General features: G+C 38.5%; 7 protein-coding genes across 9 annotated transcripts; 2 read left to right on the top strand and 5 right to left on the bottom strand.

The window, feature by feature from the left end:
• Window positions 225–3571, bottom strand: LOC104735561 (cyclic nucleotide-gated ion channel 2). Its single transcript, XM_010455375.2, has 8 exons — window positions 3543–3571; window positions 2596–3253; window positions 2193–2408; window positions 1778–2097; window positions 1570–1681; window positions 1243–1479; window positions 1063–1149; window positions 225–881 (listed from the first exon to the last, which is right to left on the bottom strand). The coding sequence occupies exons 1-8, from the start codon at window positions 3569–3571 to the stop codon at window positions 372–374; spliced, it is 2169 nt and encodes a 722-aa protein (XP_010453677.1). The 3' UTR covers window positions 225–371.
• LOC104735562 (bromodomain adjacent to zinc finger domain protein 2B-like) lies at window positions 5572–7788 on the top strand. Its single transcript, XM_010455376.2, has 3 exons — window positions 5572–5737; window positions 6012–6046; window positions 6154–7788. The coding sequence occupies exon 3, from the start codon at window positions 6165–6167 to the stop codon at window positions 7611–7613; it is 1449 nt and encodes a 482-aa protein (XP_010453678.1). The 5' UTR covers window positions 5572–5737; window positions 6012–6046; window positions 6154–6164; the 3' UTR covers window positions 7614–7788.
• LOC104735564 (EID1-like F-box protein 1) lies at window positions 7994–10074 on the top strand. 3 transcript variants are annotated; one of them, XM_019234987.1, is made up of 5 exons: window positions 7994–8140; window positions 8222–8318; window positions 8640–8750; window positions 8872–9693; window positions 9795–10074. In XM_019234987.1, exons 4-5 carry the CDS (start codon window positions 8919–8921, stop codon window positions 9914–9916), a joined length of 897 nt encoding a protein of 298 aa, XP_019090532.1. In that variant the 5' UTR covers window positions 7994–8140; window positions 8222–8318; window positions 8640–8750; window positions 8872–8918; the 3' UTR covers window positions 9917–10074. The 3 variants fall into 3 exon arrangements, with proteins under 3 accessions (XP_019090532.1, XP_010453681.1, XP_010453682.1); XM_010455379.1 differs by lacking the exon at window positions 8640–8750 and having other exon boundaries at window positions 7996–8140; XM_010455380.1 differs by lacking the exon at window positions 8640–8750 and having other exon boundaries at window positions 7996–8140; window positions 8231–8318.
• Window positions 10041–14265, bottom strand: LOC104735563 (chaperone protein ClpB3, chloroplastic). Its single transcript, XM_010455378.2, has 9 exons — window positions 13809–14265; window positions 13481–13699; window positions 13160–13397; window positions 12880–13075; window positions 12732–12786; window positions 12491–12641; window positions 12094–12402; window positions 10816–12005; window positions 10041–10506 (listed from the first exon to the last, which is right to left on the bottom strand). Exons 1-9 carry the CDS (start codon window positions 14040–14042, stop codon window positions 10177–10179), a joined length of 2922 nt encoding a protein of 973 aa, XP_010453680.1. The 5' UTR covers window positions 14043–14265; the 3' UTR covers window positions 10041–10176.
• On the bottom strand, window positions 14568–16429 carry LOC104735565 (membrane-anchored ubiquitin-fold protein 2). Its single transcript, XM_010455381.2, has 4 exons — window positions 16220–16429; window positions 15579–15851; window positions 14995–15159; window positions 14568–14886 (listed from the first exon to the last, which is right to left on the bottom strand). The coding sequence occupies exons 2-4, from the start codon at window positions 15709–15711 to the stop codon at window positions 14807–14809; spliced, it is 378 nt and encodes a 125-aa protein (XP_010453683.1). The 5' UTR covers window positions 15712–15851; window positions 16220–16429; the 3' UTR covers window positions 14568–14806.
• LOC104735566 (probable galacturonosyltransferase 14) lies at window positions 16697–20469 on the bottom strand. Its single transcript, XM_010455382.1, has 6 exons — window positions 19781–20469; window positions 18997–19052; window positions 18750–18905; window positions 17928–18518; window positions 17531–17833; window positions 16697–17433 (listed from the first exon to the last, which is right to left on the bottom strand). The coding sequence occupies exons 1-6, from the start codon at window positions 19989–19991 to the stop codon at window positions 17152–17154; spliced, it is 1599 nt and encodes a 532-aa protein (XP_010453684.1). The 5' UTR covers window positions 19992–20469; the 3' UTR covers window positions 16697–17151.
• On the bottom strand, window positions 21778–22953 carry LOC104738002. The gene has a single exon (XM_010458242.1). The coding sequence runs from the start codon at window positions 22951–22953 to the stop codon at window positions 21778–21780; it is 1176 nt and encodes a 391-aa protein (XP_010456544.1).

Consider the following 23360-nt stretch of genomic DNA (forward strand, 5'->3'; position numbering starts at 1 on the left):
ATACCTTTTTTCTTTTAGCCCAATCAAGGAATATTTTCTTACAAGTTTATTTCCTTTTTTTTTTTTTTTTTCATATTACTATTTTCTTTTGTTAAAAAAAAAAAAAGCGTATGTTCCCCAATCAACGCCATTAATTACTTTTATAATCTACTTTTTAAAATATATATAGCTAAGCTAATTCATTAAAAATTTTAGTATTTGATCTAAAATAATCTGCTTTGTACTGAACCATAAGGGGTGAAGCTTTTATGGAAGAAAACTCAAATGCGTACATGAACATCATCTCAAGAACGAATTTTAAAGAAAATAAAGGGAGACATAAATTATTTGGACCGATAAATTTTGGAACCTTTTCTATTTTTTTTTGGGTTTTATTCGAGATGATCATGAGGTCGGATGGACATGAACATCGCGGCATACTGAAGCAACCGGCGTTCACTGTTACCTTCAACGCTATTCTCCGACACAGGACTCATCGAACCGTTTCCACCACCGTCACGGGTTCTTTTCCTGTACCGGCGCCACGCCATCTGAATGTTTACGGCTGCCCACGTCCTCCAGTTTGACGAATAGTATCTTGCCGTCTGCTTAAGCCGCTCGTTCGCAAATTTGTACCGGAAATGATCGGTTATGTACTTAAGATCATTGGATCCTAGGGAGAATGCCTCGATGTTGTCGAGGCAGACAAATGTTGCCGATGAAGGGGGAAGCCGGTCAGTAAATGGACGGCGTAGGCACCACGAGAGTAGCTCGTCTCCTAAGTAACCCCCTGGTTCGAGCATACTTGTGGCTACTACCCCTTTGCTTAGGCTCTGGATACGTTTTGCTCGCCCACGCATGATGAATATCATTCTCTGTACAGGATCTCCTTCACGGATGATCTGTGACAATCACCAATAACCTCATCAGATTTTACAAACTGAAGACACTAATAAGAAAAAACAAAACGTTTGGCCCTTATGATGTGTGTGGCTCAGTGTAAAGAGTGAAACTATAATTCTTAAACCGAAACTGAAGCAAGAGATTGGAAAATTAAGTTTTGAGAAATGATGGGTGAGGTACCTTTTCGTCTTTAGAGAAGACACGGGGCTTAGCCCGATCGCAAATGTTGTCGAGGATCAAATCGTCCATGCCCCTGAACAATGGCACCTGAGAAAGAACAAACATGTCAGAGACTTAACAGGTATTGCTTTCAACAAGTCTTAACAAGATTGATTGCGTGTATTGTCTGTTTTCAAGTACCTTGTTAATGAGATCAAAGCAAAGATATCGTTTGATATCTCTTCGAAGACCTGGAGGCAAATCTTGTATAAGTTCTAGCTCATCTTCTCCACCCAAGGCATTCCATCTCTGCCGCTCAAATCGCCTAACTCTCTGTCTTAACCGGGAAGGTAACTGCCTACGTTTCATCCACCATTCCATATCCCTACACCGTATCTGCATTTTCCTTTTTTTTGCCATTACTGCATGCAAAAACACCTTCAAAGGAAAGTAAAAATCTTGTTAAAAATCCTCCGATTCCATCAAAACACAATATCATAAGGAAAGAGTTATTCTTTCATAGTTTACCTGAATGTTTCCGATCAATAGCGTGAAGAGTAATAACCCGCTAAGGACCATAACTATACTGAAAACAACTTCGAGCCAGTTGCTTGTGGGCTCAAGATCATTCGCGAATGTGCTGTAAAATGCGACACCCATTCAGGATCAGTATGACAATCAGAGATTTTTAAAAATCCAAGATGTAAACCTAATAACTTTGAAACGAAGGAAATACCTGAGAGTCATTAGTCCCCAGAAGATGGGGTAAAGGATCTTAACCGCAAGAGAGTTGCTGGAGATGACTGGAAGTGCCCAACGGTAGATACCATATCGGAATGGCCCGTCAGAGTCTAAGCACATAGGCTTATTGACCACACTGGTAAGGTTTCCAGATACGCATGGATATCCAAATGTGCTTGTCGGTGACACAAATTGGTAACAGACCTCTTCTTTGCAAGCCAGACTCAGATTGCATTTCCCGGCTCTCATGCATTGCTCTCTTATGCAAGAAGCAACACGCTGTATTGCGAGAACATACCAGCATCCCCCAGCAACCTGAAACCACCACAATGTCCATTACAAAAAAACAACTTTTAAGTGTATTGTTGCAGCACATTATATTTAGGCGGATCTAGCTTGAGAGGACTCACGTGCGAAGCAATGAAATATGCGATGAGATTAAGAGCAAAACCCCACCAAATAGTCCCAAAAATGTAGCCAGTGACTTTTTGCATCCTTCTCATCAAGCAAATGCAGTGATAAATCTTGGGGAGGAATTGGAACAAGAATATTAGCAGAAGAATCGTCATTATCAACTTAACCTTCTCTTCCCTTATCAGTTTCGGCACAACTAACCAAAACACAGCCTACAAAACAAAGAGACACACACAGTTCAAATTTGCATCTCATATCAGGATTCATCAACAAGGTAACACTTTCAATATGATTCATGGAGGTCTTTCTTGAAACAACAAATAAGAGGTTAAGTGTTATTTTCCTAATATTTGGAAGAATAGTTTGAAGGTTTCTTGGAAAAGTCGTCGGGAGTTGAACCTGAGGCACAGGGAGGATGACGATAACATCAAACCAGAAGCCAGTGAGGGAGCGTGCATAGTGAGACGCGATGGCGCGTGGATCCCAAACGAGCTTGCCACAACCAACGACAAGCGACTCTCTCGAAACGTATGCCAGTCTGAATTGAAGCCACACGTGCCAAAGATGAACAGCGTCGAGAAACGTGCGGAGCACCGTGACCACCGCGGCGAACGCGCCGTCCATGTAAAGACACGCAGGTCCGGTGGTTCGACCGATAGAGAGCGCGTAGAAGAAGAGCGGATCCACCGCTAACGCCATCCCGCGAGCTAGAAGCAACGCGCGGTTCCATCTCTGCACGCGCTTGCTCCTGGGATCGAGAACTTCGCCGAACGGACCTTTGAGACGTCTGACGCGAGCTCGAACAGGATTGGGGACGGAGGATCCTTCCTGGATCGGAACTAGAGAAGAGCCAGCTGAGGCACGCCACTCCGGCGCGTGAGCTTGATCGCAGCTAGTCGAATGGAAAGCTGGGACGCCTACTTGAGTACAAGCGTAACATTCGACGGAGCTCAGAACCGGCGTTTCATCGCTGCCGCTGCTGGTCGAGTCTCCGCCGTTGTTTTCCTCGATTCCAGTCGTTTGTCGACGGAATTTCTCGGAAAACAGTCCAATCCACCTGAAATTTTCAAATTGTTAACTCGGATTTTATCATATACTCAAAGCGATTATGTTGAATTGCATGGTGACCTTGTTCGCTATACAACAGTTCAAAAACGAGTCAATTTTTTTTTTCAGGGAAAGCAGTTTCTCGGGAAAAGATGATTAATTCTCAGAGAAAGCTTGTAACCGTCGAGTTAACAAAAGACATTTTCAAAATTCTCTTTGAGTGTAGAAGAAGCCATTACTGAAGGATTACAAGCTAAGATATAAATTGAATTTGGAAATTGTGTACATATAATAAATACCTGAAGATGAAGTTGGGGTGAGAGGGCATGATTGAAATAGAGGAACCACCATGGGAGAGGGAGAGAATATTTTGCAGGGGGAGTGATTGGGAGAGAGAGAAGAGAGAAGAGAGAAGATGGAGCTTTGTATAGGCGAAGGCAACAAGGAGTGTGTGTGATACGTACGTCTCTACTACTCTCTCTAGTAGGATTCGGTTTACCGGTTCGAAAACTAAACCGAAGATTGGGTTTAAATCGGAAACTGAACCAGGATTGACGGCCCACATTAACAAACAACACCATCGAGAGCAAATTGGATTCCGTACAGATCATGACGATAACAACGTTGCGGGCCTACTTATGTGGACCAATTTCGATTATTGTTATTATAAGAGTTGGTATTTTTGTTTAATCATTGAATTTTATTTTGATATAATGATTAATAAGATGAAAGCCTAATCACGTAATTAGGCATTTGTTGGTTAAATACAGATACATCCAGTTGATAATAGTATAATACTATACTATTTAATTTCATCATCATCAACTGTCGTTAATTTTTGCAATTTTTAGTATTACTTACAGTTGCTTTCTTGGGTTAATACTAGTATACATATAATTAAAAAGGCACCTTTGTTTGCCCGTGGTAAAATATTATTATAAGTACAGACGTACCAGCTGACAGTGAAGTTTCCAAAATTTAACAGTCGTACAAATAACAAATCCATATCATGCATTAAAAATTCGAGTTACGACGACACCAATAATATCAACGGACCACACCACACATTTGTATCGAACACTATTTGACCATTGTTTTTTTGTTTGTTTTGTTTTTTGGGTTGGATAAAAGTCAGTGTTCAAATATTAAATATGAAAGGAATTAAGTGGATTAATAATACACACGAAGACTGTGCTGTACAAATGAATATGGTAAAGAAATAACTTTGTTCAAATTAAATTCTCATATGGCATGTTGAAGAGGAATATCCGAACATATATATATATATATATATATATATATATATGTGTGTGTGTGTGTGTGTATGTGTGATATATAAAAAATTATATCTTCTTCTCTAAATGGTGAAATATGAAGATGATATAAATACATTCTTTTATATTTATTTATCTCACATTTTTTAAATAAGGTACAAAAAAAAAAATTCCTATAAACAAAAAAAATAGCGAAATATTGGAATATTGTTTCATGTTCTTATCGAGCAAAGTGGATAAAAACAAGAAGGCCATGTGCAGATAAGTCTGTTCAATGTGTTTATTCATTTATTTGATGTACTTGAGGCTTGTATGTATGCAAAAAAGCAAGGAGAAGAAGAAAAAAAACCGTAGGGACCAAACAAAGTGGCACAGAAAATGGCAATTGGAACGTGACACTGATGGTATCTGGTTGGTCGACATTCCCCTTCTATATTATATAAACACTCAATTATCAATAGAATAGTGAAAAAATAATACCGAATGTTATTATTAACGTTGGCATATATCGGAGATTTTTGAAGACGACATGTATATATCTCTTTCGTTTGTTGAGTTCGACACGCCAAGATGATCTTTCTAGGCTTTTTTTTTTTATGTGGAACCAACTATTTCCACCCAAACCTAGCTGTTTTGAGAATGTTCCATTTTGTCTACATAATCCGGTTCTCGGATTGTAATAACCGATATACTTTTGGTTCATGTGTTTTGTTTGTTTGGTTTGAATTCGGTTTTGTCATGATTAGTTTTCTTTGGCAAAATTCAATAAAAAAAAAAAAGAAGAAAGAAAAAAACCAACAAAGAAAGAATTAAATCTAGTCAATGCTAGATGATTATAGAGAGTCTGGTTAGCAGAACTAGGGCGAAGGGCCACGCAAGCCTACTACTAAATCTTACCGATTAATGTGGTGGTCACACACACTATCTCTGTATTTTTAGAGTTTTTTTTTTTTTTTTTTTTTTTCTGTCATTCTAAAGATTAGTTATAACTAATAACAAATAGGAAAAAAAACAAAATAACTTACCCAACGAAGAAAAATTTTCTAAGAAATATGCGAAAAATCAGGAGAGTACGTAGGAGAAAAATCTTGGCCAAATCCCCCAAATCGAAGCCCAAAAAAAAACAAATTTCTTCTCTCTTTCGTACGAAACAAGAAACCTTAGAGAAAACAATGAATGGCGTCTATTACATCTTGAAAGGTCTCTGCAATAACAATAAGGTGAGAGCTTTTCCTACTTTTACCTCAAATGTTGTAAGAGTCCCTTTTTTTCTTAAATCATTTTAGCAGAAATGCTTTGGATTCAGCATGTAGCAAATAGACATTCAAAGTTCCTTGATTTGGTAAAATACAACAAGTTTTTCCTATGCAAATGATTATGATTGATGGCTTTTAGGTTCTTGTTTAGGTTGCTTTAATCTAAAATGGGTTTCAATGGTTTGATATCAATATTATTCGTAACTAGAGCTAAGATTGTATCCTTCTTTCATTTCAGGTCGAGGATCTTCTCTAGCCTCTACATCAAAAAAGGTTAGATAGTCCTATGATATTTTTCATTAATAAAACATTCTCCTTTTATTCTTTGTTCTTAACATTTGTAGTTTAAAGAATCTATCCTTGAATTCTCTCTATCTAAGCTGATTGATTGATGGCTGAGGAGACCGTACGTTTGCCTATTTCACCGGATGTAAACAGATCATGGAGAAGGATCTCTACTGGAAAACTGAGTTTCTTATACAGTGAAGAGAAAGTTCTTCCTAACTATCTCAGATCACCGACTGGTTCTTGTCATGATGCCTGCAAATACGGGAGGAAACATGAGTCTCAAGACAAGCCAAGAGTTTCTTCATCACCTCTCCAAAGGGTTGACAGAAGCTATTCTGGAACTCCAAGCTTTGATTCACCAGTGAGGAAGAAGGCATTGATGACCAAATCGGTGTTGAGTTCTTCTTTTGGTTCGGGAATATGTGATTTTGGTGGCTCTGATCACACTAAGAGCGAAGTTGAAAGATTTTCTAGCAGAGTTTGTGATGATGTTAAGAAGAATGATGCACGTACAACATACGAAGAGGTGGTGTTAGCTAAGGGAAAAAAGAAGAAGAAGAATAAGATGGTCTTTGTGACTCGCGGAAGAGCTATATCAAGATCTAAAGAGATGGTTGAACATAACAGGCGTGTCACTGCTTTGAAGCTGAAATCTGTTGCACAAACAGCAGCGATAGCTCTTCGGCGCAGTACTGTGAAGAGAAAGAAGATGAATGGTGGATCTAAAGCTGCAGAACCAAAGAAGGCAGTTGTGCCTTTTAGAGTATCAGTCATGTCCTCCAAACGCTGTTCTCGTTGTTGCAAGACAAAGAAAGAGAGTAGTAGCTTGAGAGTTCCTTTAGTGAAAACCAGGAAACATGTGGATAAGAAGTGTAAAGACTTGGTTGAAGAGAAAACTCTCTATGTTATTAAGATGGAAACAGGGGATGAGATTGTTGAGACTGATCAGAACCAAAGGTGTGTCATGGATTCACCACCTACTGATGATCCAAAGAGCCAGGACGAAGCTGATTGTATTGAGAGTGAAGCTGATGATGATGAATCTTCTCAAGAAGAGGATGACGACGACAATGAGAATATGATGTCTTTCTCTGAAGCTAACAACATAACAAGGCAAGGGAAAAGCACAGCTCTCTCAGCAGAATCCGCTAAAGAGGAAAGACTGAAACAGAGAGTCAAAAGAGGAAAGATTGTAGATTTGAGATCACAAGGCAACAACAGTCCAAGAAAGCTCAAGTTCAAAAGAGGAAGAGTCGTCGCTGGAGCTGACACAAACTCGAAATCCGGTAGTAGGAGACGCTTAAAGACTAAAGGAACCAACTTGAGCAACGACAAGGAACAACAACAACAACAACAACAGAAACCGACAGTTGTTCTGAAACACCAAGAAACAGATAATAAGAGAGACTCAAGAGTGTTGTTGTACAACAATGTGATTGAGGAAACAGCTAATAAGCTTGCGCAGACTCGCAAGAGCAAAGTTAAGGCTTTAGTGGGTGCCTTTGAGTCTGTCATATCTCTCCAAGAAAAGACGTCTTCTCCAACAACATAAAACATCAAAAGATGATAATATATACTATTCTCAGAACAATCTCGTCCCATATATAATATAATTCATAATTGTTTCATGGTGTTTATGCATGGTATGTAAATGTAAACCTAAGATTCTACAATTTGTGAGCGTTATTATATCTTATCAAAACTAAAAGATGAAAAGGGTATGTTTTGAGAATTTGTAACTAGTGGTTATAAATTATTAAAGTTTGGGACTGCAAAATGAAATATAAAAACCAGACCCCAAGCTCACGCCGTCCCTTACAACGCCATTGACCATCTAGATTCTTTAACACACGTGTCATATTGTAATTGGATATTGTGGTGTACTTATATCACAGGCTGTCATAGTACCATTCCTGGATTTAATTTAATTTTCCTTTCTTCCTCTCTGCTACTTGGATGGAGTAAAAAATAAAAATTAAAGCTTTGAGATTTCTTTCCTTTGCTTAATCGATATCTTTCCGCGAATTGGTCCTTGTTTGTTTGCTTCTGGAATCTGGGTTTTGTTTCTGAGCTCTCGAGGTTCCTCATTCGTTGCTTCCTTTCATGAAAGTCTCTTCCTTTTTTCTGTATTTTGAACATTGAAATGCCCTAATTTTGCAGGTTTTCTAGTTGCGGTTTCTGAGATTAGGAGCAGAAGCTCTTTCGAGTAAAAAACTTCATATGTTCGTTGAAGTGATTCTTCACAGTTTTTGTTCTGGTAAAGTTCCTCTCTTTTTAGAAAATCTTCGTAATATTTGTGCTTAATAATTTTTTGGGGACTAGAGAAATGAGTTTGATGATTCGGATTAGCTAGATTTTTTTAAATTTGGATGTGGTGGTCCTATAAGATAGATCTGAGGTTGCATTGTTTTTATCTGTTGCCCCTTGAAGTTGAAGGTCTTCGGCTAGTTTGACTCCATTTCTTTTTGATGGTGATGTAGTAGGTAGGATTCGTGACTTGAATGGATAATTCTATAGGTGATCAAATTAATCTGATACTTCTCTTCTTCTGTTTTATATCATAATCGGATGTGAACAGACTTCATATTAAGGAGAAGGTAGTTCCCGTGAGACTCTCTGTGGTTTGTACATGTGTGTGTCAAGGGTCCCGTGAGAGTCTCCCGCAACCGCTCTCTCTTTCATTTTCTCTGTATGTTTTGGTTGTTGTCTTGACACTGTCAATTCCTTGGCATTAGAAAATTGTTTGCTATGGATCTTAAATGTATTGGAGTGTTTGGGGAACTAATGGATCGATATGTATCTCTTTGCAGTTGGAAGTTCTATGTGTTTTCCTTCTCTGATTGAAACTTAGAGGAGAATGATCTTACCAAAGCAGTATCGTTGCACACACTCCCCGACCTGCCAATGCACCAAAGGCCATTTAAACGAGGATGTCTTGTTATTAGTGTTCCAACATTTGAATTGGAATCCGAAGTTAGTTGCAACACTTTCCTGTGTATGCAGATGGTTTGATGATTTCGCCAAACGGGTACTATGGAAAGAGTTTTGCAAGACTCGTGCCCCCAAAATGATGCTTGATTTGCAATCTAGCGGTAGTCACTGCATTGACGGTAACTGGAGAGCTCTTGGGAAGCTTCTCATCTACTGCTCAGGATGTACACAAGGCGGTCTATTCAATAGCTCTGTTCAGATCCCTGGCCACTTTGTTTACAGAACCCGGTTCTCCAGAACATTGGGAAGAAGCCTGCTTCCGCCTCAATGTAGAACCGATGTACTCTACGTTTGTGATCCTTGTGAGCATCTTGACCAAGGAGAAGAAGGCGACGTGGGTTTGTTCCGTGGGATTTTTAAGAATTTCCCAACATCCAAAGTCCGGAAAGTGATCATTCACAAGGCGGTTCCTTTTCATCCATCCGAGGTTTGCCCGTACTGTAAAGCTAGGTTATGGAGCATGCTACAAGCTAAGATTATACCTCAGAGTGCCTGCATTCGTTTGGAAGCTTATGAAGACTGCATTGAGTATTTTGTTTGCCTCAATGGACACTTGCTTGGTATCTGCACTCTCGCTCCTTTGTCTGATTCAGAGGATGCAAATCCAAGCGAAGATGGCAATCACACAGAGAAGAAACAAGGTACTAAAAAAATCCCACTCATGCCGGCACATTGCAGAACCGTTTTTTTTTTTTTGGCTCGACAACAACAGCTAATTTTATTTTGTTTTTGTGTTCTGCAGACAATTACTTTCCTAAAGAAAACATATTGAAAAGGAGAAATTCTTTGTTGGGTGAACGTGAAATTGGACCTTCGCCTCAGAAACGACTGACCAATCCGAATCAATGTAACATTGATGTGTGAAACATCCTGTAAATTTGTTTACTTCAGCTAAATCTATTGCACCTGCAGAGATTCTTCATTCATATACAGTCAAATTATGATCAACAATTTCCATAATCTCTAGACCTGTGAGACATCAGTGGAATGACTTAGCAGCTTATGATTTTTATAAACTCACATTGAGATAATTATTATCAGTTTTTTTCTGTGACAAGTAATGCACTAAGAAGGTCTGTACTAAAAAGTCTTGACACTTTTTAGGCTCCAAAAGGTTTCACTTTTTAACTACTCTGTTTTGAGAAAGCTTCTTCTTCTTGTTCAGCACCTGCTGCTTCTGACTCGATCTTCTTGAATATGAGCTTTTGCTGAGGTAACTGGCCGTTGGAGAAGGCTGTGACCTCGTTATCGATCAAAATGCCATCTTCCTCCTTGAAATCTCCTCTCAAGATACCTTTAGCGAGCTCGTTCTCAATGTTTTGCTGTATCACACGCTTAACAGGTCTAGCTCCATAGTTTGGATCATACCCGAGGCTTCCAAGAAGATCAACCGCAGCATCCGTAATGTTTATCTTCATTTTCCTGTCTGCAATTCGCTTCTGCACACGTGCCAGCTGTAGAAAGAAATATTCAGTGAGGGTGTTGGATAACATAACTATGTACTTCCTTGGGGAAAAAAGCATCAACTTTGATCAAATCCATTTTAAAACAGTCTAATCTTTCTCAATTTTGTTTAAAGATAGCCAGAAGTGATCTTTCGAATGCAATTAGAATCAAACTATTCACCAACGAGCATCTGAGAGCAATATCTTCCAATTTAACTATCTAATTGCCTCCAAAAGTTACCTCCTGTGGACATTTAGGCTCGAACAATGTTACCAGCATAATCAAATTTGCAATTTTTCCAAGAAAAGAAAACATACCTGTAACCGGACAATTCTGTTGATCTGCTCGCGGTCAAGAGGTTGGAAAACTATATACTCGTCAACCCTATTCATGAATTCAGGACGAAAGATAGATCTTGCAGCATTCATTACTCTCTCTTTAATCGTTTCATAAGCGAGCTCATTTGCATCCTCATCCGTGTTGTTCAGAATAAACTGCGAACCAACATTCGAGGTCATAATAATAACACTATTGGTGAAACTCACTGTACGCCCTTGAGAATCTGTGACTCGCCCATCGTCCAAGATTTGGAGAAAGACATTGAAGACATCTCCATGAGCTTTCTCAATCTCATCAAAGAGGATGACCGAGTAAGGCCTTCTTCTAACTGTTTCCGTTAACTGTCCGCCTTCTTCGTAACCAACATATCCAGGTGGAGCTCCAATGAGTCTAGACACAGCATGTTTCTCCATGTACTCACTCATGTCGATTCTCACCAAGGCTTCTTCTGTGTTGAACAAATAAGACGCAAGTGCTTTGGCTAGTTCAGTTTTACCAACACCGGTTGGTCCCATAAACATGAAACTAGCTATTGGACGGCCTGGATCCGAAAGACCTGCTCTTGATCGTTGGATTGCTTCAGCTACCGCAGTCACTGCTGGATTTTGACCGATCACCCGTTTATGCAATTCTTCTTCCAAATGTAAAAGTTTGTCTCTTTCGGATTGTTGAAGCTTTGAAACTGGGATTCCAGTCCATTTACTCACAATCTCGGCGATATCGCTACCCAAAACCTCTTCTCTAAACATAGATTTTCCGGAGCTTAAGTATTCGTCGAGCTCCTTCTCTGCACCGTTTAGCTGTCGCTGCAATGAGTTTAAGCTTCCGTATTTGAGCTCTGCTGCACGGTTGAGATCGTATTCACGTTCCGCTTGCTGGATCTCGAGGTTTACTCGATCAATCTCCTCTTTAATCGACTGAAGACGGGACATAACAGACCTCTCGTGCTCCCACTGCTCGGTTAACTCAGCTTGCTTCTCCTTTAGTAACACTAATTCTGTTTCGATTCGATTCAATCTCTCTCTAGAAGCTTTGTCTGTATCGTTAGTGAGCGAAAGTCTCTCCATTTCAAGCTTTATCACCGCACGGTCAAGCTCGTCAAGAGCTGTCGGTTTTGAAGTGATCTCCATTTTCAATTTGGCTGCCGCTTCATCAACCAAGTCAATTGCTAGAACACCAAATGCCAAAGTAGTTAGAAACAACACTCTCTGTTTAATGAAGATAATAAGATCATATGGTAATAGCAAAGTATCTACCTTTATCGGGTAGAAACCGGCCACTGATGTAACGGTCTGAGAGGATAGCAGCTTCCACTAGAGCGCTATCGGAGATACGAACTCCATGATGAAGTTCATACCTTTCCCGCAAACCACGGAGAATTGAAACCGTGTCTTCAACATTAGGTTGATCGACATAAACCTGTTGAAACCTACGTTCCAAGGCAGGATCTTTCTCAATGTATTTCCTATATTCATCAAGCGTTGTTGCACCGATACAACGTAACTCGCCTCGACCTAGCATCGGTTTCAGAAGATTACCAGCATCCATCGCCCCACTAGTCGCACCTGAAAGAAAAAGAATCAAACTTTTATTACAAATCATTACAAGGAAAAAGTTTTAACTGTTTACATACAATCAAAAGATGTTGCATACCTGCTCCAACAACTGTATGGATCTCATCGATAAACAAAATGATTTGGCCTTCTGAGTCTGTGACTTCCTTAAGTACAGCCTTTAGTCTATCTTCGAATTCTCCCCTATACTTCGCTCCAGCAATGAGAGCACCCATATCCAGTGATATTAACTGAAAAGAAACCAAAAATGATTGTATCAGTTGTTGTCCAAATTTGTTAAAAATACAGAAAGATAAACAGTTTGATAAGTACTTGAATACCTTTCTGTTCATCAATGCTTGAGGTACATCTCCTTGCACAATTCTCTGAGCAAGTCTGTTTTAGAAGTGGGAATGTAATATCTTAGCATTACAACTTTACAATAAACGTATGTGTAGCTTTTAAAATCTTATGTTTTGATAAACTTACCCTTCTGAAATTGCGGTTTTACCAACACCTGGTTCACCGATCAACACAGGGTTGTTCTTTGTTCTCCTTGAAAGAATCTGAATGCATCTACGAATCTCGTCATCTCTACCAATCACAGGATCGAGTTTTCCTTCTCTAGCCATTGCTGTCAAATCTTTTCCATACTTCTCCAATGCCTCATACTTGCCTTCCGGATCTGTCAAACATGGTCATTAACTCTCTCACCAACTACATATGCAATCGAACTATTAACTATCAAAGCTCAAATGTGGTTACAAACCTTGGTCAATGACTGATTGTTTCCCTCTGATAGATTCAATTGCAGATTTCAAGCTCTTCGCAGAAATCTGAAAATCCTTAAACAACTGTTTCCCAAACCGCTTATCATCAGCAAAAGCAAGAACCAAATGCTCCACTGACACATAAGAGTCTCTTAAATCTTTCTTAAACTGTCTTGCTCTCTGGAACAGACCTTCCAAATCACGCCCCAACATCGAACCAGCAGCATCTCCATACACCTGTAAGTCAAAAACAAAACTCTCATTAGCCTCCAAACAAACAATAACCACAAAGTTCAACCCTTAAAGAAGACACTCATTACCTTTGGTTGGCGTTGAATGAACTTCTCTGTCGCTTCTAGAACCTTTGTGTTATCCACACCGATCTTAGAGAAAATCCTGCGAGCTAAACCATTCTTCTGCTCCAGAAGAGCTTTCATTAGATGCTCTGTCTCCACAATCTGTTGCTTATTCTCTTTAGCAACATCTGGCGACGAAACTATCGATTGCCACGCCATTTCTGTGAACTCTTGCTGTGTAAGCTATACAAAGCAAACAACATCAAACCCAATTTCGCAATCAGAAATTTTTTTTAAAAAAAACTTAATTAGAGTCCAGTACAAAAATAAAACCTCAAGTTTCAGAATTTACCCTTCCATTAGAAGAAGAAGAAGAAGCATCACATCGGACAACGAAAGGCTGATGCTCAAGTCGCCGCGTGAGCCTCGCGCTCTGCTTTAGTTTAAGAGCTTTAAAAGAATTGGGTTTCGCCGGAAAAGCCAAAGAAGGTTGAAGATGAGAAAACGAAGAAACCCTTCGAGTCTCCGGTCCAACGCCGATCACACCACTAAACGCCGCCGTAGCAGTCGTCTTAGTCGTCGCCATAAGCTCGGAGATTCAAAAAAACGGCAAACAATTAATATAGGAAGATAAAATACAACAGGTAGTTCAGTACAAATCCGCCAAAACGGCGAGATGTTTACTTAAGAAATCAGCAAAGATAACACTTTTTTTTGCTTTCTCGTGTGGTTTTAGCGAGAAGTAGGAGAAGGTGAAGCACAGAAATAATAAAGAAGAAGAAGAAGATGCTAAACGACGCCGGAGGCTTCGTGAACCCTCTCGGGATGAGGTGCCCAACTACGTACTTTAAACCTTATTCTGACACGTGTTCCCTCACGAAAATATAGGATTTTTCGAAGTACAAAATAATATGAGCCGTCCAAAAATATTGTCCGTAATATGGGCCGTTGATAACGAGATCGGCCCACTACGACTGTGTTAACTAAACCAACCACTCGCAGGTACAGAGCGTGGTGTGTACGTTCCGATAACATATTACCGACTTCAGTTTTTGCTCACGAAGCTCATGGAGCGCGTGATAAAAAAAAAAATTGAATGTTCTTGTGAAACTGTGAAAGAAGTGCAAATTTGTGTTTAGTTTTCTATGATTCCACGGTGTTATATGATGAATCAGACTTACATTAGGAGAAACCAAAACCCCAAGCGATCAAAAAAGCCAATGGTGTCACCAACAAAAAAAAAAAAAGAAAATTACAAGAAAGGAAAAAAGTAATGAAGAAGGCTCAAGAACAGAATCTGAATCTCCAAAGCTTTTTTTTTAAATTTACTTGTCTTACGTACGCTTTTTGTTAACACCGAGCTCCAAAACATAAACAGACACATTTGTTCTGTTTCTTCACATCACCTTTAGGCTTCTTCTTCTTCTTTTCTGTTTTGTTACCATCAATCAATCAGCAGAACAAAAGATCAAACCACAACAACAATAAGAGCAGTGTGCTTTAGAATCGTCAAAAAATCGATTTAAGTCAAGCTTTACCTTGTTCAATAACCTGATGTTGAATTATTACATGCATTGTGGTGACAGCACCTGAGAGATTACAGACAGGACTCCTGCAATCTCCAACCGTCTTGTTGTTCTCCAATATTCTACCTGCGCTTATCAGTTTCACATCTTTCACCGTCTTTGGCCCGTTCTCCTTATCTGTTCACAATCATACAACCGAGCAAAACCATAACACCGATGATTCACAATCAGGTTTTGATATTATCACAGAAATAGGCAAAAAGCAAAACTAGCATCTTTCCATTGAGAAGAGTCAGAGAAGGTGTTCTTGTTGAGTCTAGTGCAGGACTAATGTAACCAGCCTAGGAGTTTTATGCAGGGAAGTGTAGCTTTGTCAGCTCAGTAACAGACCCTATCGATTTAAAGGATCAATAAAGAAGGCAATGATTCTGTTTGAAACTCTTCTTACGGTTGGTTAGTGAATCAAGGATCAATCAAGAGGGCAATGAGTTTCTGAACCTATCAAGAGGCTTAAGATGAAAGTTCTCTTTACAATGAAATTCTAAAAGTCTTAACCATTCTGGTCATGGAGAGTATAAAAAGCATAGACCACTGACCTTTTGGCCACTGAGCAACAACAGTTTCCTTCAATGTCGCAACGGTTGTAGCATCGGGAAACCATTTAGGACCGATATCTGAACCGTCATTTAGCCGGAACTTAATCTCTAACTGATCCTTCACCTCTGCCATATATCTCCACGAACCAAATCACTCTCTCTCTCTCTCTCTCTTAACCAATAACTTCACAAGAAGTATAAAACAAGAAGCAACAACCGAGATGGGAAATATCACTAAACTGAAACCTCGTTGCTTGGATCCTATCTGGCAATCTGCAATGAATCAAAAATAAGGAGCAATTGTTTCACACGAAGAACACATTTTAAACAGCTTAAGAAGTGATAAATATTGTCTGTAGCTCAATTCACATTTGTGAAACCTGAAGCTTAAATAGATTAATGGATGATCTTGAATGAATTATAAAAAACATCGATCATATAATAAATACGAAATCAAAGAAGAATCGCAAAGATCAATTCATCATTATCTATTAAAAATATATGATCATGAATCAATCAACAATACAAGTTACCCAATAGGACTCAATTTGGGTATTAGGTTAACCGATCGAAGACGCATATAAGAACCCAAAAAACAAAAGAAACAAAAAAAAAAGAACCCTAAAATTTGATGGTCTTACTTGGGGTCTGCGACTGATCTGAGTTTGATGGAATCAGAAGGATCTGTCAAAGCTCCTCATCACAGACTCAGAGAGCAGATAGGAAGAGAGGAAATGATTAAAAAAGATGAGATTTTTAGAATATCAATCAATTTGCTGCCAAATGTTCCATTCCTTTCTGTCCTTCCTTCCCAATCTCTACGCCAATTAAAAAGCTCTCTCCTTTTTTAAATATTTCCATTTTTTTTTTTTTTAATTACTATCAAGATTTGTATGATTTTGTATCATCAAAGAAAACTGCTCTGTACGTATGATCTAATTAATATTAAATCCCAAAAAACTTTTACATTCAAAAGCTCTTTGATTTTTGTTTATTTGTTAATCAGTTTAACTTATTTTGGCTCACAGGTGATCTAATAATCAAAACATAGTAAAGAAAGAAAGATACACATTTGTAAAGAGAAGATCGTCTGATGAACCCAAATGATGTTGTAGTAGTAGTAGTAATAAGCAATGTTTGGAGTAAAAATGTAACAAGTGTATAAATTGTATGTTCCTTGATTTATCAACAACTGGCTTCTCTGATCACGACCCCTCTTAATAACCAAAAAAAAATAAACATATAAAACCCAAATCTTTCCCATTTCTTATAAAAAGATTCAAGATTTGGATTCTCCAATCGAAACCGAAAGAATTTTCAAAAAGGGTACCTTCTATTTTACAGAAAGAATGATTCTTTATCTCTCTCTCTCTTTCTCTTATGCAGCTTCCCCTTCGCTGCAACAAAAGTTTCGTTTCTTATGTATGTTGTAAACTAAATTTCTGAATCTTCTTTTTTAGAGTGAGTAAACTCTGCCTGCAGTGGCTTTGTGTTCATCTCTGCTTCTTTTTTTTACTTCCGTCTTTTACACCTATAAGTGTAACCTTCAAGATCATCTAAAGGTTCCGCTTTGCTACTCCAAGATGTGACAATTCTTGATAAAATCATTGGAGTAGTTGACGTATTTTGTCCAGAACGGCCGGAGATGTTCGAAACCGATCTCGAGCCATGGCTTGGATTGGCCATTGTAGTGGATCACTGCAGCTTTCTTCACATTTCCAATGTTAGTCATGTTCTGATAGCCCAATCCAAGCATATGCCATGATGAGTCTATTATGTGGACGTGACCCTTGAACGCGATAAGAGCAGGAGGCAGGGTTCCAAGCTTCCACATTGTCAGATTCGACTTTAGATTCTGCTCAAAATCAGAAGCAAACAAGAGTAGGATAGTGAGGTAACTTGAGATTTCTGATCAACAATAACAAAAGACTGTAGGCTTCTTGGATAGTTACCTCTCTAAGCCAAGAGTGATACGTTTCTCTGATATTTGTCTTCCTCCAAGCTTGCAGATCAAAGACATTCATACCATATGCCCATGCACATTCTTCGGGATCTAAATGCTTTGCGATGAGCGGGTGAGAGAAATTGAAGTAATTCCTTAAACGCTTTGACATCACCCATTCATCTTCACCCCGGCAAGTTTCTACTGCTCCATTGACCTTACCACCAAGGTCAATATCCCAAAGCGGACTCAAGTCTCCCTGAACAACTATATCATCGTCTAAAAATACCACCTTGTCCAAGTTCGGGAAAAGCTATTCCAAACAAAAAGATAGAAGAAATTTGCAAATGATTTTAGAATTCGCATGAGTTCTATTGCAAGTTTAAACGAGGGGATAAAAAATTAACCTCTGGAATATATATTCTAAGATGGTTGAGCAAAGATATGTATTTTGGACTTCTAGACTGCAATTTTGAAGCAAATGTTCGAGGAGTTGTTTCTGCGAGGTTTGCCCCAGCGACATGATTCCCATGATAATAGTTCCTGACACCATTATGGCTTTCCACAGCTTCCAAAACCGGAACATTCTCTCTCGTCAACCAGTCAAACTGATGGACACCTTTAACCTCAACGATAGCTGGTGCAACAGAATTTAACGCAAACCATGAATGCATACCCGCATATGTCTTCTTGTCTGTGATGATGTGAAAGACAATTTTCTCGGGTTTTGAAGATGACTGAACAGTGGATGAGACCACAACTGAGGCAGCCAAAATATTGTCCGTAGACAGAATAAAATGGTGGTGAGTATTATCTGAAAGAACAGGGAGAAACTCTGGTGAAGGAAGCTGTCTACGAGCATGAGCATTGGAGGAATATTCATCTGTCAGTCTTAGAGAGAGACAATGAATGCCTTTGGGAATGGAACTTGCTGCGAAGTGCTTGTTCATAAGTTCTGCAAATTTTAATTCCCTCATATCCCGTTCAAACTTCTCCATCTGTTCAAAGACAAATAAAAACATATCACATATGATAATCTTCCAATTAATATGGGTCAGTTTAGAGAGCAACAAGAATTAACAATAGTAGATCTCGCCCATGTACAGACAAGGAAACCAACTTAACAATTTCAAGGCCCGCAGACAAGTGTAACAGATTTTCCATATAAACAAAAACAAATGTCCTTTTGATGAAGGATCAAAAGTAGTTTCAGATTAGACAAAGCTTACCATGGCTCGCAGCACAAGAGCAAATGTTTTTGCATCATAGTGGTTATTCTTCATATCCGAGACAAGTTGACTAAAAGAATTGGGAAGCTTCAAACCATCTGGAATTACTTGAGTGCTTACTTCGTTTAGAATTTTATAAAAGTCTCTAGCTAGTCTCTGCAGCAACAGACACACGAGGAAAAAATATATCATTTAAGAATATGAAAAGATACTGAAAATTAGCCGACTAAAGAAAGAAACCACGCACCTCTGAATCATCTACCCTACCAAGAAGACGTGGACCTATCCGTCTCCCTAAACAATCTGAAAGTAAGAAAAAAAGGGGAAGAAACTTTATTGAGAGCGTCACAAGAGCACCGGAAAGAAACATGGAAGTTGATCATTCAACCGATCTTGAATGGAAAACCTCAACAAATGAACATACTAAAACATATAGAAGTATAGAACCGAGATGCCCTCAAACAGCATATAAGATAAACGTAACGTGAAAAATACCAAAAGAGACATTCAATTTGGTTCAAATCTAGTAAGGCAGAGAAGTCTGTTGGTTTCATACTCCACACAAACAAACAAAAAAAAGGGAATTCTGCAAAAAATTTTGCCATTCAGCTCCACAATCCAACAAAACGTATTGATAGGGAAATGTGAGAAACAGATTCTGAAAATTATATGTACTCCTAACAATTAGGGTAGTACAGGTCTTTGAAAACTAAGATCCTACAAAATATTCATTAGTGGGGACCTAACAAGAAGAATCCAAAATCAACCAAACTCTGTTGACTTAAGCCTATCCTAGTACAATCCCTAGCAAAAATGAAAACTTTTTTTGTTAGCCTGCCAAAATCCAAATGCTAAGGAAGATCCTAATCGTTCCACGGAGAAGACAAGGCAGGCACAACAGAGAATCCTAAATATAGCTAAAACACATAAGAAAAGTCGAGATCCGAACCAGTTAAGATGAAGAAGACAACAAAAATCGGAAACAACTTGTTAAGGAAAATGGAAGAAAAAGGAAGTAAATATGTGTATACCAATGGAGGAGCATTTGTTGACACCTTCGAGGGTAACAACAGCGGTGAGGATGAAGACAAAAGGCAACAAGAAAGCGAGGATTAAGATGGTGTGGAAGAGAGTTCGGTAAGAGATGTGACGAGCTGCGACCTTGATCTTCATCAAGTCAATAAACTCATTGCTGCTCGAAATCGTGATGCTTCTCATGCTAGGCGATATGTGAAGCTGCATCCTCCAACTTGGTAGTGCTGCAGCCCCACCACAGTGAACAGAGAAATCGAACCCGATAAAACCCTAATTCCTGACGACAGCGGCAGCAGAAAAAATCCCAAACCCAACATCAGATCCGATCAGATTCCGCCTCTCCTCCGATCCCGATTTCTCACCGCTTCTTCTCGATCTCAATTCCGTCTCTTTCCCGTTCCTTGTCGCTCTTCTTCTTCTTCCTTGTGGTCTTCTCCCAGACCGCATTTGGATTTCAGAATCCAAAATTTTGAGATTCCCGCCTTACTCCTCTGGGAGAGATTTGCTTCAATCAAATTGAACACGAAGAGAATCGTAATGGGTTTGCCTCAAATTCACGTCTTGAGCAGAGAGATTCAAAGAGCCTTCTTCCTCACAGATCAAGATTCAAAATTCAAAGAGCTGATGAAGAAGAAGAAAGTAGAGAAATGAAAAATAGAAACAAATGAGAGAATAACAAATAGAAGCTTTTTTTTTTTTTTTTTTTCTCAGTGAGTTTGCCGGTGGATCTAAACCAAAAAAAAATTAAAATAAAATTAAGGAACAAAAAAAAGAAAATAATAATTTATTTTTCAAGATCTAAAATTATGATGAAAAAAAAAAAGAAAACAATAATTTTTTAAAAAATGGGTGTCTTGACCTTGAGTTTAGGGCTTGTTTTATAGAGAGCTAATTATAACATTGTCTCCACACCTATTTTCATGGCTAAGCAAGAGTTTTGCTTTTTCATCTTTCCTCTTAAATGATTGATTGATATAAACTAATTTTTTTAGATCAAACATAACTATTAAACTGATATTAATTTTTATTCCATTCAATATAATTTGACAATTACTCCTATTTCTTACTGTAGTGTTTATATATGAAAATAGAAGCTTGATTTTGTAACTTAAGTCTAAACTGGTTTCGAAACAAGTTTAAAATTTAGACGTTTAAACTGAATATTTCTTTATTTATTATTGATTGATTTGGTCAAAATCAAAACGTTGTAATAACTTTGAAAGTTCGACAATCGCCTCTAGGTGGTACAATTGTTACTATGAAAAGCAAAACAAAAAAAAACAAAAAAAAACAAAAAAAAACAAAAAAAAACAAAAAAAAAATCAAACATAGTAAATTGACGTCGTCCACAAAAACAAATGACGTGAATTACAAGTGATTAGATTTTGGACGCAAGTTCAATTTAATGTGCTGAATGAGAAAATTAAGCAATTGGATGATACTTTTTGGGTGTTGAAAAATTTCATAATAGTCTTACCTGGTAGGTCCGATTTCACCATAGGTAATCAGGTATCTTTTACAAAATTAATGACAAAATACTGTACTAAATTCTAGTTGTCGTTTTCGTTTAACATTTAGGAAAAAATAAATAAAGTAGTTGTTTTTCTTGTCAGGAAAAAGTAGTTTTATTAAATTTCATTTATATGCTAAAAAGTTTTGTTGAAAAACCAAAGACCGACCGACACGTTGGATTGTGACTTTCTATATGCAACAAAAATTGACTCGAACCGGAAATCAAACCCCGAGTTAAGTGTCATATAATCCCCAAGGAAACCAAAAATATACTACATGACAGTTTTTTGGAAAAAAAAAAAACAATTGAGGAAAGAAACAGAGCAAAACTGAATATAATTGGAAGTCCAAAGCAAAAAAAAAAAAAAAAAACATCCCAATCTGTTTACAACAGCACAAAACTTGATTCCAACACTAACCAGAACCCCAAATCTTCATCATCCTCTGTTTTCGAGTGTTGTCTCTTGCCATGTGTGACCACCTAAACCATGAACCGAGCTGAACTTCCTTGAACGGATGCTACTACACTTGCGTGTCTTCTTCTCTTTGTCACTGAGCATCTCACAGATTCGTCCTCAAGTTCAACTGATTCCTCCATCTTGTTCTTACTTTTGTTCATCCGATGATACGTCTGATGACCTCCTAGAGCTTGATAAGTCGAGAATATTTTGTTGCACAACCTGCATTGATGCTCAGCGTTCTTCCTATCAGATTCAGTTATCATCTCAGTGTCTGAGTCAGTACACTCCATAACCCTTACTCCAAGCTCAGTTCTGTTAAACCTAGATTCAAAGTCACCGGCTTTGCACCGTTTCAGCTGATCCACTTCATGTTTACCTCCTAAGAAACTCGCTGGTCCTTTGAATATAACAGGGGAAGTAACCTCTTCTTCTAGCAGTCTTTGCTCATTACTCAAAAACACAGATTTAAATTCACCAACTTTTCTCCGTTTCTGCTGATTCAATCTGTTATCGTCTCTCAAGAAGCCACCTGGTTCTTTCGGTGTTCCATGACTACTAAACACTTCTTCCTTAAGTCTTTGCTCATTACTGAAAAACCCAGATTCAAAGTCACCGCCTTTTAGAGGTTTCTTGTTGCGCAAACAACCAAAATCAGAGCTACCTTTAGGAGTAACATCTACTGCTTCAGCAACAAGTTTAAGTCCGTCTACAAACTTGGGACTACTCTTAGACAAAAGAATCAAACAATCGGCAACTTCTAGCTCTTCATCATTGGCAGCAAAAACAGAACGCGACTCAGTAAATGTTGTAAACGAACAAGAAAATGAAGTCTTCTTGAACCTAATAAGCCTCGATCTTTTCTTCTTCCTCACAAGACTGAAGCTACGACACATACTCATCATAGTTTCTTCATAAACCTTCTGGTTCGTCGAAGAATGCATCACCGCTCGATGATTCGAATAACATTTCTCGTACCGAAACCCTTTTCCACATTCATCGCATCTGAACAGATTCTTCTTCATCGGTTCCGGAGATTCCTGGGTCTTCTTCTTCGGATTTTCCCTTAGGTTGTAGTAACAAGAGAGGTCTCGCTGTTGGTTCGTCGATTCTTCTGTTTCTTCTCGTGAATGAGTGATCTTGAGATGTCGCAGAGCTCCATTGATGGGTTTATCGAGACCTTGATGTTCTTCTTCCATTTTTTTAGGCGCGAAACACACGGGGTTTATTGATAAAGAAGAAGTAGATGAAGGTGGCGATGAGGTAGATGATGTAGAGGCAGATAAGGATGCAACAGACGCAAGCCAGACTCATTATCAAAAGAAACTATCAGATGAGTTGACGAAAAAAGAAGGATAAATGCTCTGTTTCTCTCTACTTTTCCTAGAAAGCTGAGAAAGAAAGGATCAGTTCTCTGGCGAAGAAGGTAGAGAGAAGAATGGAGTGGCTGAAGGCTATCGAAAAATACGAAAGAACTCGAATCTTTTGAGTTTATGTGAGTTTGAGTATTCGGGAGAACGAGAGAAACAGAGAAAGATGTATAAGCACTGAGCGAAGTGTAGTATTGAAAGGGGTATTTTAGTAAATCGCCAAGAAAAGTTCAAAA

This window comes from Camelina sativa, chromosome 13 (assembly GCF_000633955.1).
Source record: "Camelina sativa cultivar DH55 chromosome 13, Cs, whole genome shotgun sequence".
Taxonomy (NCBI): Eukaryota; Viridiplantae; Streptophyta; class Magnoliopsida; order Brassicales; family Brassicaceae; genus Camelina; species Camelina sativa.

Bases quoted from the DNA above. Each gene is read 5' to 3' on its own strand.
- LOC104735561 (XM_010455375.2), bottom strand. From the start codon at position 3,571: ATGCCCTCTCACCCCAACTTCATCTTCAG. The intron at 2,409-2,595 runs GTTCAACTCCCG...TTTGTTTTGTAG, and splicing joins TCATCCTCCCTGTGCCTCAG to GCTGTGTTTTGGTTAGTTGT. The intron at 1,480-1,569 runs GTAAACTATGAA...TTTCCTTTGAAG, and splicing joins TATTGATCGGAAACATTCAG to GTGTTTTTGCATGCAGTAAT.
- LOC104735562 (XM_010455376.2), top strand. From the start codon at position 6,165: ATGGCTGAGGAGACCGTACGTTTGCCTATTTCACCGGATGTAAACAGA.
- LOC104735564 (XM_019234987.1), top strand. From the start codon at position 8,919: ATGATCTTACCAAAGCAGTATCGTTGCACACACTCCCCGACCTGCCAA. The intron at 9,694-9,794 runs GTACTAAAAAAA...TGTGTTCTGCAG, and splicing joins TCACACAGAGAAGAAACAAG to ACAATTACTTTCCTAAAGAA.
- LOC104735563 (XM_010455378.2), bottom strand. From the start codon at position 14,042: ATGGCGACGACTAAGACGACTGCTACGGCGGCGTTTAGTGGTGTGATC. The intron at 13,076-13,159 runs GTTTGTAACCAC...CATGTTTGACAG, and splicing joins ACAATCAGTCATTGACCAAG to ATCCGGAAGGCAAGTATGAG. The intron at 10,507-10,815 runs GTATGTTTTCTT...TTCTTTCTACAG, and splicing joins ACAGAATTGTCCGGTTACAG to CTGGCACGTGTGCAGAAGCG.
- LOC104735565 (XM_010455381.2), bottom strand. From the start codon at position 15,711: ATGGCAGAGGTGAAGGATCAGTTAGAGATTAAGTTCCGGCTAAATGAC. The intron at 15,160-15,578 runs GTCAGTGGTCTA...GATTGTGAACAG, and splicing joins TGTTGCTCAGTGGCCAAAAG to ATAAGGAGAACGGGCCAAAG. The intron at 14,887-14,994 runs GTAAAGCTTGAC...GTAACAAAACAG, and splicing joins ACATCAGGTTATTGAACAAG to AAAAGAAGAAGAAGAAGCCT.
- LOC104735566 (XM_010455382.1), bottom strand. From the start codon at position 19,991: ATGCAGCTTCACATATCGCCTAGCATGAGAAGCATCACGATTTCGAGC. The intron at 18,906-18,996 runs GTGCGTGGTTTC...CTGTTGCTGCAG, and splicing joins GTAGGGTAGATGATTCAGAG to AGACTAGCTAGAGACTTTTA. The intron at 18,519-18,749 runs GTAAGCTTTGTC...GTCTTTGAACAG, and splicing joins CTCTTGTGCTGCGAGCCATG to ATGGAGAAGTTTGAACGGGA.
- LOC104738002 (XM_010458242.1), bottom strand. From the start codon at position 22,953: ATGGAAGAAGAACATCAAGGTCTCGATAAACCCATCAATGGAGCTCTG.